Raw genomic sequence first — 18680 nt, 5'->3', positions numbered from 1 at the left:
CTACCTCAGATCTGGGCGTACAGAGGCGGGATATGGGTACGGTCAGAATGTCTGAGGCTTTGCAAGCTCTCCTGTACTCGCAAGAGGGGAACTTGACTGTAGCGATGCCCTCCTGCTCGTTGATGGACATCACTACCCCCACGCTGCCCAGCACTCCTTTACCAACCACCTGAAGAGCAGACAGGGCAAAGACAACGCTTTACACGCCTGGTTTCAGAAGATACAGCGAAATCAACAATTAACGGTTGACAATGTGAATTATAGCATGGCTCAATTGATTGGAGTCTCCTGGCTCACCTGGACCTCAGAGCCGATCTTGATGGTCTCTTTAAAGCCTCCGAGGGCACAGAGTGCAGCTACTGCCTGCCTGCCAATAGCCTGCAGCTTGGCCAGCTTCCTGCCACTGCTGCTCCCGTTCTCCAGGATGCTCTCAGCGTACTTCCCCAGCTGAGGGATAAACATCAGCGCTCGAGAGAGTACCTGACACAAAGCCAAAGGGAGAACGACTTTGAGATTGAGAAGAAGAGCAGCATAATAGTGCAAACACAACAGAAGGTCAAAATAAATTAGTATCCATCTATCTATTATAAAAATAGATAAAGAAGACAATTTCAATATTAATGGTCCTCATTAACTATTAGGAAGGAGGGCAGCACAACACTCATCATGCATTGCTTTTTTAATAACTACTGTAAAAGAAAAAAGAGCATGTTTTCTTTTGAACAATTAATAGAATTTATATGTATACAAATATGAGAGTGTCGCGCCGCCCTCCTTCCTGATGTACTATTACATTTAAGGCTGCACCTGTCGTTGTTGTTGCTGGAGCATGGACTTCTCTTCTACAACATCATGAACTATTCACAGAAGTTGTCCGATATTTCTGCTAAGGATAAACATTGCTCAGGTGGGACTGGCCCGGTTGTCGTCCTTTACCTTCTCAGCAGTGCTGGTCCAGATCTGAGCAGTGTTGGACTCTGGAGCAGTGAGCAGGCTGTGCAGCAGGGCGATGACCTCAGCAGCCATACTGTTGGCAACATGGCCACTGATGAACGGCCTGATGGGGTCTGACCTGAAGAGGAAGAGAGGAGGATGGGGGTCACAATCCAGTCTAAACTACAGCTGTATGAGGGGATCCGTCATGCTCAGGAATCCAAACCTGAGCATGACATTCCTGGTTCACGTTGTTTGAATATACAGTACCATTCATGGGTCAAAATGTGGACACAGGACATTGACCATACTATTCACGTGGTGGCCACTCAGGTACAACCAGGTATGTCACCGTGATCAGTTAACCAGTTTACAGTCACCTGGCTAGCTCAGCATTTCTGTCCCGGCACGCAGTGGTCTGAGCGGTCTTCTTCTTGTCACCGGTGGTCACGCCTCCCGCGGCCTCCTGGGCCAGAGCCTCCACAGGTGGACCGACGCTCACTATGAGCCCTGACTGGGCCCACTTATTAGCCTTCCGCAGGGCAGCGGACGCCTCCTCCGTGATGACCTCGCAGCTCCCACTCTGTGGGGTTAGGAAGGGGACAGCGGGTTAGGATTAGGCAGGCAGATCTAAGTAGAATGAGCCCTAGTGCTACTGGTTAAAACAGCCTCATGTTAAAACCCTGACCTTAGTCATGTCTCTGTCCATCTTCACCACCTTCTCCATGTTGGCTCCTGTACCGAGACGGAAGGGCCGTCCTTCTGAGCTGCTGCATGTCAGAGAGGGTGGAAGAGCAGTGAGAAACCTCCAATAGGTTTGCTCTGATTAACTAGATCAAGTTTCTTTAATAGTTGTCATACAGAAGTACAGAATACTTTTATACAAAATGCTTCTTACTGTTACGCTCCAGAGACTGTGCAAGACAAGATAAGTATGAAATAAAATAACATAGTATAGCATGTAAATTAGAAGTAAAAAAAAATGAGGTCACAGTGTTCAGTATAGACATATATACAATGTTCGATGCAGAATAAACGTAACTGAGTTACCATATAATATACAATATACTATGCAGTGTACTAATATACAATACTATATAGTGCAAGGCAGAAATGGGATGAGGTGCAATTTAGGTACAATTTACAGTAGGTGTACGAGTTGTAGTGCAAATCCTTTATCAATAAATATAAAGTGTGTTTGTGTGATCTAAAGTGTGGAGAGTGGGTGCTGCAGTGTGTTGTTTGTTTAAGTGAGTGTGTGCGTGTGGGTGTGTGTGCTGTGTGCATTTGATGGTTGTTGCATAGTGTTTATTGTTCGTTTAGCAGCCCGATGGCCTGGGGATAGAAGCTTCTTCTGAGTCTTTCTGTGCTCGCCTTAAGACTCCGGTATCGCTTGCCTGACCGCAGCAGTTCAAAGAGGCAGTTGTTCGGGTGGCTGGAGTCCTTGATGATTCTCTTAGCCTCCCCCCTGCACGCTTGTTGTAAATGTTCTGGAGGGTGGGAAGCCCCCCTCCAATTGTGCGTTCGGCTGAACGTGTCACTCTTTGTAGTCTGCTACGGTCTTGTGCAGTGCTATTCCCAAACCAGGAGGTGATGTTGCCAGTCAGGATGCTCTCTATTGTACATGAGTAGAAGTTCCTAAGGATCTTCTGACTGACTTGGAACTTCCTTAGGCGCCTGAGGAAGTAGAGGCGTTGTCGTGCCTTCTTCACAACACTGTCAATGTGTGTGGTCCATGTCAAGTCCTCGGATATGTGGGCTCCGAGGTACTTGAAACTGTTCACTCTCTCAACCGGTGCCCCGTCGATGCTGAGGGGGCTGTAGTCCTTGACCCCCGACCTCCTGAAGTCCACAATCATCTCTTTTGTTTTGCTGACGTTCAGGGAGAGGCAGTTCTCCTGACACCACTGTGACAGATTCTCTACCTCTTCCAGGTAGGCCCTCTCGTCGTTGGCAGAGATCAGGCCCACCACTACTGTGTCATCAGCAAATTTGATGATTGTGTTGTTGTTCCGCTGAGCCACGCAGTCATGTGTGTACAGGGAGTAGAGGAGGGGGCTCAGAACACAGCCCTGGGGGGCCCCTATGTTGAGCGTGATGGATGAGGAGGTGCAGTTGCCTGCTCTTACCACCTGGGGTCTGCCCGTCAGGAAGTCCAAGACCCACTGGCAGAGGTCATAGTTCAAGCCCAGGTCCCTGAGCTTGGCTATGAGTTTGGAGGGGACTATGGTATTGAATGCTGAGCTGTAGTCGATGAACAGCATTCTCACATAGTTCCCCTGCCTCGTGTCCAGGTGTGATGCTGCTGTGTGCAGCACATGGGCTATGGATATAGATGCATCGATACATTAGAAGCAGTCTTACCTGAGCAGTGGTTGTAGGACTTCATGAGATGACTGGTCCTCCCTCTTGTGGATGAAGATGGATAGCTTGCCATCCACAGCCTCTCCCTCCTCCCCGACATCCTTGTCCGATTTCAGAGCTCCTTTGGAGCTGGCACGGGACAGGCTGGTGTCGGGCTCAGAGGAGCTGGGGGACAGCAGGGTCTGGCAGCCTGGCAGAGAGGACACAGTATTATGTGGGCACTGGCAACAATAGATCTCATGAGGCCCGCTAGGCTTGGGCGATGTTGAAGTTCCCCTACTGAGGATATTGCTTTAAGAAAAACAACAATGATGTTATCATCAAAAAAAAGCTGAAAAGGCGCATACGTATGTTGCAGCTTTTATTTAGAAAGATTTTGACTGGAAGTCTACTGAAGTCTACTGAACTCCTAACCTAAATTGTATTAGAAATATTTTAACAATACATTTTTTTTTTTTTTTTATTATTATTTTTCTTTTTTTAATAAATGGAAATGTATGGTTGAAACATGCACACGTTCAAACGCGCACACACACTAATAAGCATTGGAGGCTTTTAACCAGGGCCGGACTGGGGAAATCATTCAGGCCAGGAAATATAATGCAAAATATAGCCCCAGTCAGGCCACTTTTTAAGCAGGGGTCCCCCACCAGGACATTTCTTGTTACAAAGACTTCATTTCCTGCATTCTGGTGCAGGCATTTTTTTTATTTGTACCCTTTAAATGCCAGTGTTTGTGATGGCATCACAAATTATTGTTAAAAAAAACAGGCTAGCATATGTATGATTAGCAACAACACTGATTTTGATGGATTTTCAGTTTTTTTGTAATGTCAGATTGAAAGTAATACAATCTTTTATTCAACTTCAGCCCTGATCATAACACCACATATTAAGTTTATAATTCTAACCCTTTAAATGCCAGTGTGTGTGATGGCATATGTTTGCAATATATCAAATGCAAAGTAGATTTTTCTGGGGGGGATTATTACAGGCTAGCATGTGTCAATGATTAGCAACAACAGTTTTTTGTAAGGGTCCCGCCTCCACCAATCACATGTGGCTCCTTTTGTGTGTGTGTGTGTGAGAGCAAGAGAGAGAGAGAGAGAGAGAGAGAGAGAGAGAGAGAGAGAGAGAGAGAGAGAGAGAGAAAGAGAGAGAGAGAGAGAGAGATAGTTCTCCAACTTGTGTGAGTTGCAGTGATCTCCTGGTTGTTCCCCACCTAGGTTATCTCTAACTATTGCGCTGCTGCAACTAGAAACACTGTCCTGGCCTGCTTCTAAGTTCAGTGGCCTGACTGCAAAACAATTTTTTATTTATTTTTTTAATCATCTGGCGACCCCCCCGCGGCGGCTCGCGACCCTCTTGTGGGTCGCGACCCCGACTTTGGGAACCCCTGATCTAACCAACTGAAATATACAGTATTCACAGTATCACAGTATTCACATAAGGTGCAGTATGCATAAGGTGGTGTTATTGTCCTTTTTGGGACACCAGAGTGGATAGATAGCAAAAAAAGTTAGCAAGAGATTCGAACCGGGGACCATATGGTCCACAGGCAGGGCACTAACCAGTTGAGCTATACAAGGTGTCATGAATTGTTACTGACTAATCCATCATTTACACTTTTCAAGTGCCAATTGCGGTCGTCGTCCATTATTTGGCATTAATAAATCAGATATCATGCGTGTGTGCTTTTGTGTGTGTGCTCTGGAGGCTGACTTGTTAAGCCTTTCCCTACGCATATTCATTTCTGGAGCATTTCTTTATCCACTCTGGCGTGATGGTGTATTGTACTCGCAAATCGCTTCCTGTTGAATGAATCGGTTGAGTGCAGCGCCGACTCTCTACTTACGAGGGGGGCGTACTAGCGTAGGTCAGTGGCCAATCAGAGCGCAAAACGGGAACCCGGAAACACGAACGAGTTGGTAAAAGCATAGACGCGTCCCCTCCGGTACACTAGGAGGCAGCTGTCGCATGTTTTCACCTGAAGAGCGAGATCTCTCAGGGGCGAGGAGTAACACGTGGGAGGCTCACGCTTGATTGATTGATTGATTGAAAACTTTATTAACAGATTGCAGAATGGGTACAATACAGTACAGCTCAATACACACAATTGTTAAGGAGATGCAGACCAGAGAAAGACTTTCGTCTTGTTTACATCAGGGTCCCCCATTTTCAATTAATCAGGACATATATGACATACATGACATACAGATAGTCAGTACTGCTACATCTATACATTTATGACATACCAGATTTGCAAATACAGTACTGTTTGTGATACAGAAGGAGTCAGGAAAAGGGAGTATATACATTTGACGTAGAAACTGTACATTGGAGGAGGTTGGGTGGGGGGGGTTGGGTACACTGGGATATTGACAACCATACTGGGTAATCTACATTGGAGGTGGTTGGGGGGGGGGGGGGGGGGGGGGGGGGCACACTGTATAAACAAGCAAAACTGTACATTGAGGGGGGGGGGGGGGGGGGGGGGAGACGCTGCCCCCGATACTTCCTGATTCGGCTGTACAGGCGCACCAACCGACCTGTAGGAGTCGCTGTCCACAACATCCAATCCCCACCCACCAGCTTTCCACCCCTAACACTGCCAATTGTGTTAGTATGAACGACCAGCCAAGCCGGTAGCAACGCCAAGAGCTGGGCTCGAACCCAGCATATCCTGCGTTAGTGGCGAGCGCCTTGCCCACTGCGCCACTTAGCCGCCCCAGACTCTGTTGTTTATCGTATTTTACGTTGTGCAGTTTGGAGAGCTAGGAGGCTACCGTAGGAGGGACTCAGAGTTCAGTGTTAAAGTGAAAGTAAACACGGCTCTAGCCTAAAGCAAACTTCGGTTTCCTCGTTCTTGAACATAACACAATGTATTTACCATTTCCTTGAAACTGCTTTTTCAACTGTATGGACAGAAACCATTTATTTCCCAATGTATCTAACATTAGTAAATGCCCTCGTACAGTCTCGTCAACCTTGACTGTCACATTAGGCGCATTTGCATTATTGTTGCTAACGAGAGCCAGAGCCGACATCTTTCCAAAGTGTTCTCCACTAAGTTAGGCTACATGCGGCATACAAGGCTACAGCGTTATGTACAGGATCAGAACGTAGGCTCACATAATGCTACCTTTATTGATTGCAACACTGTGGTGAAGCAAAAGAGAAGGGGAAAGAGAGACTGACTATAGCTGACTAAGCGTCTTTGAGCATTTGGAAAAGCGCTATATAAAATCTATGCATTATTATTATTATTATTATTATTATTATAGCTAGATTCATAACAGGCGTTGCATAATTGAATATAATTCCATTATTGGGGACACGTGAGGGCCATTATTGTGGCCACGTGCGTGATACGTAGTCGATAATAATATAGTTCTATCGCCCAAGCCTAGGCCCCGCCATATGTTTAATATATAATAAGCAGGTTTGGGGAGGGCCCATTCACTGGACTTTTTTCAGGACTGGACTGGACTGGACTTTTCAGTGTCAAACCAAAGAAGAAGCCTACCTGGTACCACGTAGTCTGCCAGCTTGGCCAGCAGTAAGGCAGCGATGCGGGAAGCGGGGTCGCTGGCGTCCTGCTGCTCAGCGTCCAGTGTGTTGATGGAGTAGCTCCAGGAGGGCAGGGCCACGTTGCCACAGTCCTCCACACTCATGAGGGGCAGGGCGGCACGGCAAAGCTGCAGGATGATCAGCACCAGCTTGGGAGAGGGCCGCTGGTCCAGCAGCAGGGATAAGAGCTTCGACACACAGGCTGGCTGGCTCAGGATAGCCTTACCTATGTGGCTCCTAAAAAAAAAGAACGAACATGAAAAACACAAATAATCACAATAATAATCTCTAGGCCACTCTTTCAGTTTTTTTGTTGTTGTTTTTCTGCCTTCATCTATCCAGGGGGTATTTTTTTTTTTTTTTTTTTGATTTTTTTTTAACGTTTATCGCTTTTTTCTACTGGGCAGTCCAGTAGAGAGAGAGAGATAGAGGAAGAGCGGGAGACAGAGTGGGGGGAAGACATTCGGCAAATGACGCCGGGTCCGGGAATCGAACCCGGGTCGGCCGTGCCGCGACGCAGCGTGTTACATGGTTCGCCACTTGGGCGCCCCATCCAAGGGGTATTTGCTGGGCATGTAGGCTCTTAGTAAAAAATCCCCTGCTTCACATCCATATTCACACCTGGGAGCTGCCCAGTGCAAGCACAGTTTTCTATGGTTGGGTCACTGAGCAGCTCCACGGGTCAAATGCCTTGCTCAAGAGCACATCAGCAGTGTTTGTTGAGGGAAGGAAAAGTATCATTCACCCAGATTCCCGGACAGTCAAATTCAAACTAGCTATGTTCCCATTCCTCTCTCCTTTAGGCCTCCACTCCCCCTGGAATAAAGGTGATTAAAGATGATTAAAGATTGATATAGGTTACCTGGACAGATCATTGAGGAGACTGAGGACGTCCTGTAGGGCATCGTTGCCTGCTGCCTGATTCCCACAGCACTCTGTGGCTCGGGCCAGGTGATTGGTCAACAGACTGGACACCTGCCGCGCCAGACCAGAGTGCACTGCATCTGTAGAGCCACCTTTGAATAGTAAGAGCAGACATTACTGTGAGGTCAACACAGAATACCGATCAACCATCAAAACAGCAACCATAGAAATCAGAGAACTTAGCTCCACCCAGATAGATATGCCCTCCTAGGTCCTCAAATCCTCTGCTGACTCAACAACTACTGCCGTTACCCGTTTGTTAACATATCATTTGTTCCGTCTGTTCCCCTCACTTTAGTGGTGCAGTAGGACCTACATTGAAGGCCTGTCGGAGAAACACTAGCATGCATTTCAAAACACTGTGGGCGGAATCCACAAAGGGTTTGCACGGCATTTTTCGATGCAAAGCCGGTGCATATCGCTCTGAAACTCAGTTTGCCCTCCACAGAGGACGCGCAACGGGTGAGATGAGGTGGGTACTGCGTTCCGTCAGCATTGCGTCCGGTGCAATTGGCGCGTATTTAAATGAGGTAATATGGGCGGAACATGTCCCCTTTCTATGCAAATGAGCCTCGTCCAAAAATGCTCCCCATCCACAAAGCCCGGGACCAATTGCACCGAGCAGTTAACGCTACGCACCTACCGTGTTCACAGACATGGTGGTAACTAAGCGCAAAGCCCTAAACACTATGGGGCATCATGCCAGCGTCACAGGTGATCATGGCAGCAGTAATTGTTGCCAGACGCAGGCATCATAATGCTATATAAATATGTTTATTATTATTATCATTGACTGCAGTCACGTTCCAATTGTACCACCGCACACTTATGCTCCAGAATAAACGTTTCATTTATAACGTGTTGTCGGTCCGTGAGAAGTAAAAGCTGAAAGCAGGCATATGAAACGTTTATTCTGGAGTATATGATAATGCAGGTTCTATTATCCTAACTAAACATTAACTACAACTTGCTCACTCAAAATATTTGTTCATTATAAAATATCTTCACTGGCACTGGTATAAATATTCTGCAATATGGACAGGTCTGCTCAAAATATTTTATTCGTGGATGACAAATGTAAACTATAGAATCATCAGTCGCAGTCAACCAGTACCTGCTAACGGGTCGGACCCTTTAGCTCAACTGGTTGACGCGGCTGTTGCGGAGCACAAGATCACGAGTTAAAGTCTCTCAGTTACATTTTGGTTGGGTTGTCATTGAGGTATTTGAAATATTGGGTTGTTGTGTTTATGCTGTTATATTATCGTATAGCTTACACTCTGCACTCTAGTGGAACCACATCCCTTTATCAATCTAATACTGAATAATTTTCTCCACATGTACACACCCATCCGCCTGGCCACACCCACATCCACTCCTCTACATAAGCGGGGTCGTGGCCATACTAAGAGCTCCTTCCCTATTTTCACCACCGTGGAAGTGACTGTATACACCACTTTGAGTTTAGTGCCGAAATAGTTGTTGGAAAGGAGCTACGTGGACATTGTATCTTATTTTTCTCTCTCTCGCAATTTTACGAGAAAAGCTAAGAAATAATGTTTGCACCTTCTGAGGGTTTGGACGCTCGCAACGTCACCCTTCACCAGCGCTTCACCATCGCCGCGTCCTCCGTGCGTCTTGGGGCGTCTCTGGCTCCGCGGTCGTGGCAGCCGGATACACCTGGGCGGCGCCCGGTGGTGAGTTTGCCTCGCAGAGGGGCCGTTGAGCCTCCATCTCCCGTGAGATGGCCTGGTTCCGGCCCTGGTTCCCCCCGCCAGTGGACAGTCGGCCGACAGGCCGACAGCTCCTCTGGTGGCAGGGAATTTGCGACGCAGACTCTTCGCCTCAGCTCGCTCTCGTCGTAAGGCGGCGAGCAGCAGGGGCGAACGGCCTGGCTTTGATGTTGTGCTGGAGCCGGACGAGAGTTCTCTTGCCTAGTCTCCATTTCCGATGGAGACTGAGGATTACATGGAGGGGGCGAGAGCTCTCTTGTTCGAAGCCCCAGTAGAGACGTATCACTCTCCCCCTTGGGGAGTGGCAGGGAGTGGTGCGTCTCCTTGGGGTCCCTTGTACTCCAGGGTTGGGTTAGAACCTCCGACCCCGAGACAAGATGCCCAGCTATCTGCCGCGTCGGATGGTGGCGCCCGTGGCAGCCTCCCGTACGTGAGGGACACGAGTGACGTGGAGGGAGGTATGCAAGGGGAGTTGCTTGCCTTGTTCCGCGAGCTCATGGCGGCCGCCGCAGCCGCTAATGGCGTGGCGTTGCCGCAGCCACTGCCAGCCTCTGTTCCTGATGACATGATAGGTCATCTCTGGCAACGTCGTCCTGTGAGAGAGATGGGCGTTGTCTGCCCATTCTTCCCAGCAATGGAGGCCTACGTGACACAGGGACAGGTAATCTCCCGCATTGTTGGCCTTACCCCCGCCTACGTGCCAGTCACGCGGGTGGTGGGTTTGGTCCAGGGGCTAAAGGACGGGGTGCCTCAACTTGATAGCCCGATGGCATACATACTTTGTCCCGAAATGGTGTGGGAGCCGTTGAGAAAGCCGGTTCCGCAAGGGAAATCGGCTAGGCAGTTGGCTAATTGGAGTGACCAGGTGTACATCGCCGCGACTCAGAGCCTAGCTGCGACCTCCAACATCGCGCAGCTAGCGCACTACATGTCGGGGCTGATGGCGGGCGGGTCGGTATTGGATGACCATCAACGATACCTTCACGCCCAGGCGGCTGGAGCCATCCTGCACCTAACCCAGCTGCAGCCACCTGGAGCTGGAGCAGGCGTGGGTGCCGGAACAGAGGAGGATTCCGCTGCTCACGGCCCCCCTCTCCGATGCTGGGCTATTCGGGTCGGCCATGCAACAGATGACGGCTGCCTGCAGGGAGATGGCGGAGGAGTGCTCCGTGCTCCAACCCCATTTCCCCCGACCTGATGCCAACGGTGATATCCGGAAGAAGCAACGCCGGCAGAGGACCGCGACCGTTGCCTCCGCCACCACCGCCGCCGCTGCTGGACCTTCGGCGAAGAAGGCCAGGAGTGGAGGGAGTGCCTCGACCGCTGCAGCCAGCCGCACCACGCCCGGAGGTAACTGTAGGGATCGTCGTGACCAGGCTCCCCAGAACCGTTCCTCCGGGCGCTCTGCACATCCCCCGTCCCCCCCAACATATGATTTTGTTATTAAATTAAAAAATCCCTCCTGGTGAGGGACTGGTTTTTGTTACAAAATGTGTGTTTATTCACTATATATTGGGGATACGATGTATAACCCTCACCTAGCTGTGGGGTTGTGTGTTTGCTTAGGGAGTAGGACAGTTTTCTTGAAAATTGTGTTCTGGTTGCTATACATGTGTGCTTAGCAAGGCCTGTGGCTAGCACTCGGTCGAAAGGCTCGTCTTCCCTCATCATGAAGAAGACGGTGTTCTTCTTGCAGTAGTAAGAGTGAACTTTACCTTTTTTATCTGAGGGGGTTGTGTGTATTCTGTTACGTTTGGGAAACATGGCATAGAGTCCACAACCAGGTTAGAGTGTTAGCCTGCAGAAGTAATCATATATGTAGCTTGTACCGAGGTCTTTGGCCCTCTCTTTAAACGACTGTTGTTTTCTCTTTACTTGGTGAAGTATGAAAACACGGGTGACGTGTTCCCACATGAGCCTAAAACCTTGTATAAAAACCCGTTTTTTCACAAACAAGTTTATCGTCTGTGGCTGGCGTGCAATGGTTGAGCTTATCCTAGAGGGTATATGCTTTTTCATGTAGCATGCTAGATAACTGGTATCATGCGCTGCTTGTTTGTTTATATCCGGGGTATGGGGTCATAAGGGGGTGAACTGATAAACCCCTCCCCCCCTTTTTACTGATTGGCCAGGGGGTTGGACCTCCTGTTCCTCGGTCTTCCTGTCACGCTGTCGGGTCAGCGCGTCACACGGTGGGGAGAGGGGGGGGGGGGGGGGGGGGGGGGGGGAGTTCCCTGGTCCCACGCCATATTTGGGCAGGTGGGTCACGGAATTTCCCCAGCCATAGAATACGTCACTGGGCGTGTTTCTATTGGTCGTGAGACTTCCGTGAGTTTTTTTCAGGCTCTATGTTGTGGACCGCTGTCATTGTCAAGATTGAGTTATGCGGTGCGTTGGAAACTGTTGTTTTCTGCTCTGCTCTCTATTGCATATGTGTTGAGCTTTTGGTCACGTGGCTCAATGTTTACATATATCTTTTCAATTATTACTCACGTGGGAGGTCTCTCTGGGGGTTCCCCGTCTCCTCTCTTTTATACAGAGCTATGTTGACAGGGTTTTTTCCCTCAGACGCGTCATATGGGACCCATATCTGTGTCTTTTGGCCAGCTTCCTGCCGCTCGTCCCAGGCGGCGTGGAGGGAACGTTATCTGGTTTCTTGTTAGAATTACCATTGATGTGTTTTGGGTCTCGACATGTACATGGCGCTGGCCCTGGGTGTTTTCAGTGTGAAACCACGCATGGGCTGGCGTGCCTTGGTTGCTCATTATAAAAACTGCGTTTTTTTGTAGAGCGACTGGGATGGAGATTTTATCTCTTCCGAGCGCCAGTGTACTAGGTTAGTCTCGACAAACTCTCACTCATCTCTGGGGGGAGATGACGGAGTAGATTGAAACATTGGGGTCTCACACCCATGGGGTGGGCCACCGGGCACGGTGCGTTCATGTTCTGACCGTCTTGGTGGCGCCCTCTGTGATGTTTTAGATCGACACGCGTACCTACCCCCCTCTTAGGACTGGGGATGGCGGCGTGACTAGGACACAAGACTGGTTCTGGTCACGCCGGACCAGGTCAGTTAACCCATTGTCCGCCGGGGCGCAGATCTGTTGTTCTGGTGCCCTGAAGGACTTTGTGCTTTTTTGGGGGGGAAATGCCAGGTTGGCCCGGGCGTCACAGGGATTGATGTTATGAAGGTGTGTGTCGTGGGTACGTCACTACGAGTTATCCTTCGCAGTTGCTTGGTCCATATTGTGTTGTACCTTGCGCTGTTCAAGTTTCTCAAGTTTCTTTAATAGTTGTCATACAGAAGTACAGAATACTTTTATACAAAATGCTTCTTACTGTTACGCTCCAGAGACTGTGCAAGACAAGATAAGTATGAAATAAAATAACATAGTATAGCATGTAAATTAGAAGTAAAAAAAAAAAATGAGGTCACAGTGTTCAGTTTAGACATATGTACAATGTTCGATGCAGAATAGACGTAACTGAGTTACCATATAATATACAATACTGTGCAGTGTACCAATATACAATACTATATAGTGCAAGGCAGAAATGGGATGAGGTGCAATTTAGGTACAATTTACAGTAGGTGTACGAGTTGTAGTGCAAATCCTTTATCAATAAATATAAAGTGTGTTTGTGTGATCTAAAGTGTGGAGAGTGGGTGCTGCAGTGTGTTGTTTGTTTAAGTGAGTGTGTGCGTGTGGGTGTGTGTGCTGTGTGCATTTGATGGTTGTTGCATAGTGTTTATTGTTCGTTTAGCAGCCTGATGGCCTGGGGATAGAAGCTTCTTCTGAGTCTTTCTGTGCTCGCCTTAAGACTCTGGTATCGCTTGCCTGACCGCAGCAGTTCAAAGAGGCAGTTGTTCGGGTGGCTCGAGTCCTTAATAATTCTCTTAGCCTTCCCCTTGCACCGCTTGTTGTAAATGTTCTGGAGGGTGGGAAGCCCCCCTCCAATTGTGCGTTCGGCTGAACGTGTCACTCTTTGTAGTCTGCTACGGTCTTGTGCAGTGCTATTCCCAAACCAGGAGGTGATGTTGCCAGTCAGGATGCTCTCTATTGTACATGAGTAGAAGTTCCTAAGGATCTTCTGACTGACTTTGAACTTCCTTAGGCGCCTGAGGAAGTAGAGGCGTTGTCGTGCCTTCTTCACAACACTGTCAATGTGTGTGGTCCATGTCAAATCCTCGGATATGTGGGCTCCGAGGTACTTGAAACTGTTCACTCTCTCAACCGGTGCCCCGTCGATGCTGAGGGGGCTGTAGTCCTTGACCCCCGACCTCCTGAAGTCCACAATCATCTCTTTTGTTTTGCTGACGTTCAGGGAGAGGCAGTTCTCCTGACACCACTGTGACAGGTTCTCTACCTCTTCCAGGTAGGCCCTTTCGTCGTTGGCAGAGATCAGGCCCACCACTACTGTGTCTAGGGATGGGTACCTTTCACATTTGAACCGATACCGGTACCGGTACCTGTGAATCGATACCGGTACCCAACGGTACCTTTTTTCGGTACTTTAGTCTCAAGAAATTTAATTTACCTACCTCAGTCGTAAAAAAAAAAATCCAAACTTCAAATAACTACAATTTAGACAGTTTTCGGCTTGTCATTGCTCCGACTGCTTTGTTGTTGAATCAAGTAAAATCCTAGGTAAGCATATATTGTGCGTGTGAACGTTGACATGAAAAAAAAAATAAAAAAAAAAAAGTAAAAAAAAAATACATATATATTTTTTTTTATTTTAAATTTTTTTTTTTTGGTTTCTCACTTGATTAGATACTCGGTAGTACCGACGTGTTTCGGTTCGGTACCTCAAAAATATCCCTAACTGTGTCATCAGCAAATTTGATGATGGTGTTGTTGTTCCACTGTGCTACGCAGTCATGTGTGTACAGGGAGTAGAGGAGGGGGCTCAGAACACAGCCCTGGGGGGCCCCTATGTTGAGCGTGATGGATGAGGAGGTGCAGTTGCCTGCTCTTACCACCTGGGGTCTGCCCGTCAGGAAGTCCAAGACCCACTGGCAGAGGTCATAGTTCAAGCCCAGGTCCCTGAGCTTGGCTATGAGTTTGGAGGGGACTATGGTATTGAATGCTGAGCTGTAGTCGATGAACAGCACGGCTGTGCTAAGGGGCCTGGTCCTTCTCCATTCCTTTTCGCCCCTCCCTTCCCCTGCTCGGCGGGGCTGGGAGGGGGCTGTCGAGGTGGTTCTATTGTCTGCCGGGCCCAGGTCCGGACTCATTCTCGTCGACCTGTTGGCCTGGGTTAACCCCTTCTTGAAAACTGAAACACTTGTACTGCCTGTATAGCCGGTGTATACGCGCAGTTGTGTTTCGGAGTTTTTTTCTTGGGGGGGGGTTAAGGGAACAACCGCCTCCGGTTAAACTAAACATAGGGGGGTGGTTGATTCCCCGGTGTGTTGGTAGCAGAGTCGACTCTCGGGTTTAGGCCGGGCTTGACCCCGTCTGCCTGCGAGTGTGCCCCCGCACTTTTCATGACGTCTGCCAATCGTGTCAGCCTTCTCTACCTCGACCTCTCTAGGGGGTCGGGTTTTGTGGAGGCTGCGACATGGTGCACAGCATACCGAACGCCCCTTCCGCCGGGGTGCTGTTCACAGTAGACCCCTTAGGTGCCTGTCTAGTCCGCAGTGCTCCGGGCACAGGTCAAGTTATGCTCTTGGCCTGTTGCCAGGATTGAGGGATCAACCTCTTGGGGTTGTCTCCCCGGTGCGCCGACTGGCCCCACAGTGTTGTGGGGGTGTAGCCTCTGTAGAGTGCTTCAGGGAGGCATGCTGTAGGGGGGAAGGGCCTGCTCTTGAATTGGGCCCTGTCCGATACGCTGGCGATGTGGGGGGTGGTGTCACTAGTGACCGTCTGGTGGGGTCTCGATGCTACGGCATCGTTGGCCTCACCAGGCCCCCTTTCCAGGGGGCTCCTGGCCCTCAGGCTGTTCCTGGGGCTGGGTCGTCCTCCGCGCTCCACTGCTATGGCTTTGCCACGGGGTTGGGTTCTTGACCTTTGACCATGTGATGTTAGGGGCTGCAAAGTTTTTTTTCCCCCCGTTCGTTCCCTAGTGGCATGTGGGATGCGCGCCTGAGTGGTCGCGGGTCCTTCTGTGTGAAGGTAAGACCCACGATCTGCTCACCCTGTGCGTTGAGTTGCTAAACCCTCTTCGCACAGTCTGATTCGATTCCCTCCCGTCCCCCTCTAGGGGGGTCCGGGGGCTCGGGTCCTCCCCGGTTCTGATGGTTGTGGGGGGCCTCAGCGGGTACATTTGTCGAGCTTCCGCTCTACTCAGCCCGTGGTCTTCGCCTTCGGTGGTGAAAGACTTGGGAAGGAGCTGTTAGTATGGCCACGACACCGCTTATGTAGAGGAGCGGATGTGGGTGTGGCCAGGCGGATGGGTGTGTACATGTGGAGAAAATTATTCAGTATTAGATTGATAAAGGGATGTGGTTCCACTAGATTGCAGAGCGCTCGCTATACTCATATAACTATGGTTATAGGATAACCGTATGTTATCTGTCTCATGAAACGAGGACGTTTCTTTTTGGAGGGGCGGAGGTATGTAAGCTATTTAATGTGTTCTATATTATTATTGAGGCGGACGTTATTAGGTGGAGTGGCACGCCCTCTTGGGGAAGAGTGGGGGCCCGTGCCTGTCAGAAGTGGCATGTCTGTGCGCCTGTGAGAAGTCGGTGGTTGTGTTTTTGGAGTGGAGGAGGAGGAGAGAAATAAAGGAAAACCCATTTTGTTGATGATCATTTATCAAGTCTCCCGTGATTTTATATTACTATAGTGTAGTGTAAAGTATAGGCGGGACTATTCCTCGGCTACACAAACAAATGCAATGATGAAAGATAGTGAAAAAAACACAGGACGCAATGTGTCATGAAAATACAAATTAAGCAAGCTCTATACATTACGAAGTAAACGAAATACAATACGAAATTAACAGAATACTAATGGTGATAAATACGTTATGTCTATGCCTCATTTCGGGCTTATTTTTCCCCTTCCTGATATCTGCCAACAGCGCTGTCAGGAGTGCAGACTGCTCCATGAACCAACTGCGCTGGAGCAGATCAGGAGCAAACTCCACACATAATGGGCGTGACTGCGCTGGTATCTCATCCGCGCAATGTCCTTAGTGGATAGCTCGCAAAGACGGAGCAGATACCGCGTGCAAACCCAGCGCAGTTAAGGGTGCAGATAACATTAATGCCTACACGGAGACAGTGCTGGACTATGTCTGTACTAGGGTGAAAGAAACAATCCCCACTACCAAAATGAAAGTTTACCCAAATCAAAAACCCTGGGTAGACAAATCCGTCCGTGAAGCTCTGAGAGAGCGCACCAAAGCATACAATGACGGCCTAGTGGCAGGCAACATGAATGACCACAAGGTGGCGCGACACAACGTAAGGAGGACAGTGTCAGAGGCCAAACGGCGCTACAGGGATAAAATTGAACTCCAGTTTGAACAAGCTGACTCTAGAGCTATGTGGCAGGGGCTCAAAACGATGACAGACTACAAAGGCGCCTCCCTCAAACTGAACAGTGACATCTCCTTAGCAAACGACCTCAATACCTTCTATGCGAGGTTTGATGCTGGTAATAACAACACCAGCTCACAAGCCTCGGCAATGGGGGGGGGGGGGGTCGGCTGCTGATGGAGGCGCAGTGTTCAGGGTAACAGAGCATGAGGTGAGGCGGACCTTTAAAAAAGTGAATATCAGGAAGGCAGCAGGTCCGGACGGCATCCCCGGCCGCGTCCTAAAAGTCTGTGCCGACCAACTGGCCCCAGTATTCACTGACATATTTAACCTGTCCTTAGAACAGGCTGTCATCCCCACCTGCCTGAAGAAGTCCACTATTATCCCTGTACCCAAAAAATCCAAGCCTGCTTGCCTCAACGACTACCGCCCTGTAGCTCTCACCTCCATAGCCATGAAGTGCTTTGAGAAGCTAGTAAAGGGCTACATCTGCTCCTCCCTCCCCATCAACATGGACCCCCTGCAATTTGCATACCGCCCCAACAGGTCCACGGAGGACGCCATATCCCATGTGCTGCACACAGCAGCATCACACCTGGACAAGAGGCAGGGGAACTATGTGAGAATGCTATTCATCGACTACAGCTCGGCATTCAATACCATAGTCCCCTCCATACTCATAGCCAAGCTCAGGGACCTGGGCTTGGGCTATGACCTCTGCCAGTGGGTCTTGGACTTCCTGACTGGCAGACCCCAGGTGGTGAGAGCAGGCAACTGCACCTCCTCATCAATCACCCTCAACATAGGGGCCCCCCAGGGCTGTGTTCTGAGTCCCCTCCTCTACTCCCTGTACACACACGACTGTGTGGCTCAGCGGAGTAGCAATACAATCGTCAAATTTGCTGACGACACAGTGGTGGTGGGCCTGATCTCTGCCAACGACGAGAGGGCCTACCTGGAAGAGGTCAAGGTCCTGGCGGGATGGTGCCAGGAAAACAGCCTCTCCCTGAACGTCAGCAAAACAAAGGAGATGATTGTGGACTTCAGGAGGTCGGGGGTCAAGGACTACAGCCCCCTCAGCATCGACGGGGCACCGGTTGAGAGAGTCAACAGCTTCAAGTACCTCGGAGCCTACATATCCGAGGACTTGACATGGACCACACACATTAACAGTGTGGTGAAGAAGGCACGACAACGCCTCTACTTCCTCAGGCGCCTAAGGAAGTTCCAAGTCAGCCAGAAGATCCTTAAGAACTTCTACTCATGTACAATAGAGAGCATCTTGACCGGCAACATCACCTCCTGGTTTGGGAATAGCACTGCAAAAGACCAAAGCAGACTACAAAGAGTGACACGTTCAGCCGAACACACAATTGGAGGGGGGCTCCCCACCCTCCAGAACATTTACTACAAGCGTTGCAAGGGCAAGGCTAAGAGAATCATTAAAGACTCCAGTCACCCGAACAACTGCCTCTTCGAACTGCTGCGGTCAGGCAAGCGATACAGGAGTCTCAAGGCGAGCACAGAAAGACTCAGAAGTAGCTTCTATCCCCAGGCCATCAGGCTGCTAAACGAACAATGAATGAACACTACACAACAACAACCACCAAACGCACATAGCACACACATCCACACGCACACACCCACTTTAAACAAACACACTG

General features: G+C 49.4%; 1 protein-coding gene across 1 annotated transcript in view; it reads right to left on the bottom strand.

Annotated features, from left to right (window-relative positions):
* The window catches only part of hectd4 (HECT domain E3 ubiquitin protein ligase 4), a 167118-nt gene that overhangs the window by 64468 nt on the left and 83970 nt on the right, over nucleotides 1-18680 (bottom strand). Inside the window, exons 35-42 of the mRNA XM_084328500.1 lie at nucleotides 7730-7883; nucleotides 6824-7104; nucleotides 3298-3487; nucleotides 1622-1703; nucleotides 1314-1516; nucleotides 937-1072; nucleotides 298-480; nucleotides 5-169 (exon numbers count right to left, since the gene is read on the bottom strand). Coding sequence (XP_084184626.1) covers nucleotides 5-169; nucleotides 298-480; nucleotides 937-1072; nucleotides 1314-1516; nucleotides 1622-1703; nucleotides 3298-3487; nucleotides 6824-7104; nucleotides 7730-7883 — 1394 coding nt within the window. The remainder of the gene's footprint in view (nucleotides 1-4; nucleotides 170-297; nucleotides 481-936; nucleotides 1073-1313; nucleotides 1517-1621; nucleotides 1704-3297; nucleotides 3488-6823; nucleotides 7105-7729; nucleotides 7884-18680) is intronic.

The sequence above is a fragment of the Notolepis coatsorum genome (genome assembly GCF_963971535.1).
Source record: "Notolepis coatsorum genome assembly, chromosome: 1".
Taxonomy (NCBI): Eukaryota; Metazoa; Chordata; class Actinopteri; order Aulopiformes; family Paralepididae; genus Notolepis; species Notolepis coatsorum.
Note: the sequence above shows the minus strand (reverse complement) of the source record. Positions and strands in the feature narration are given on the sequence as shown.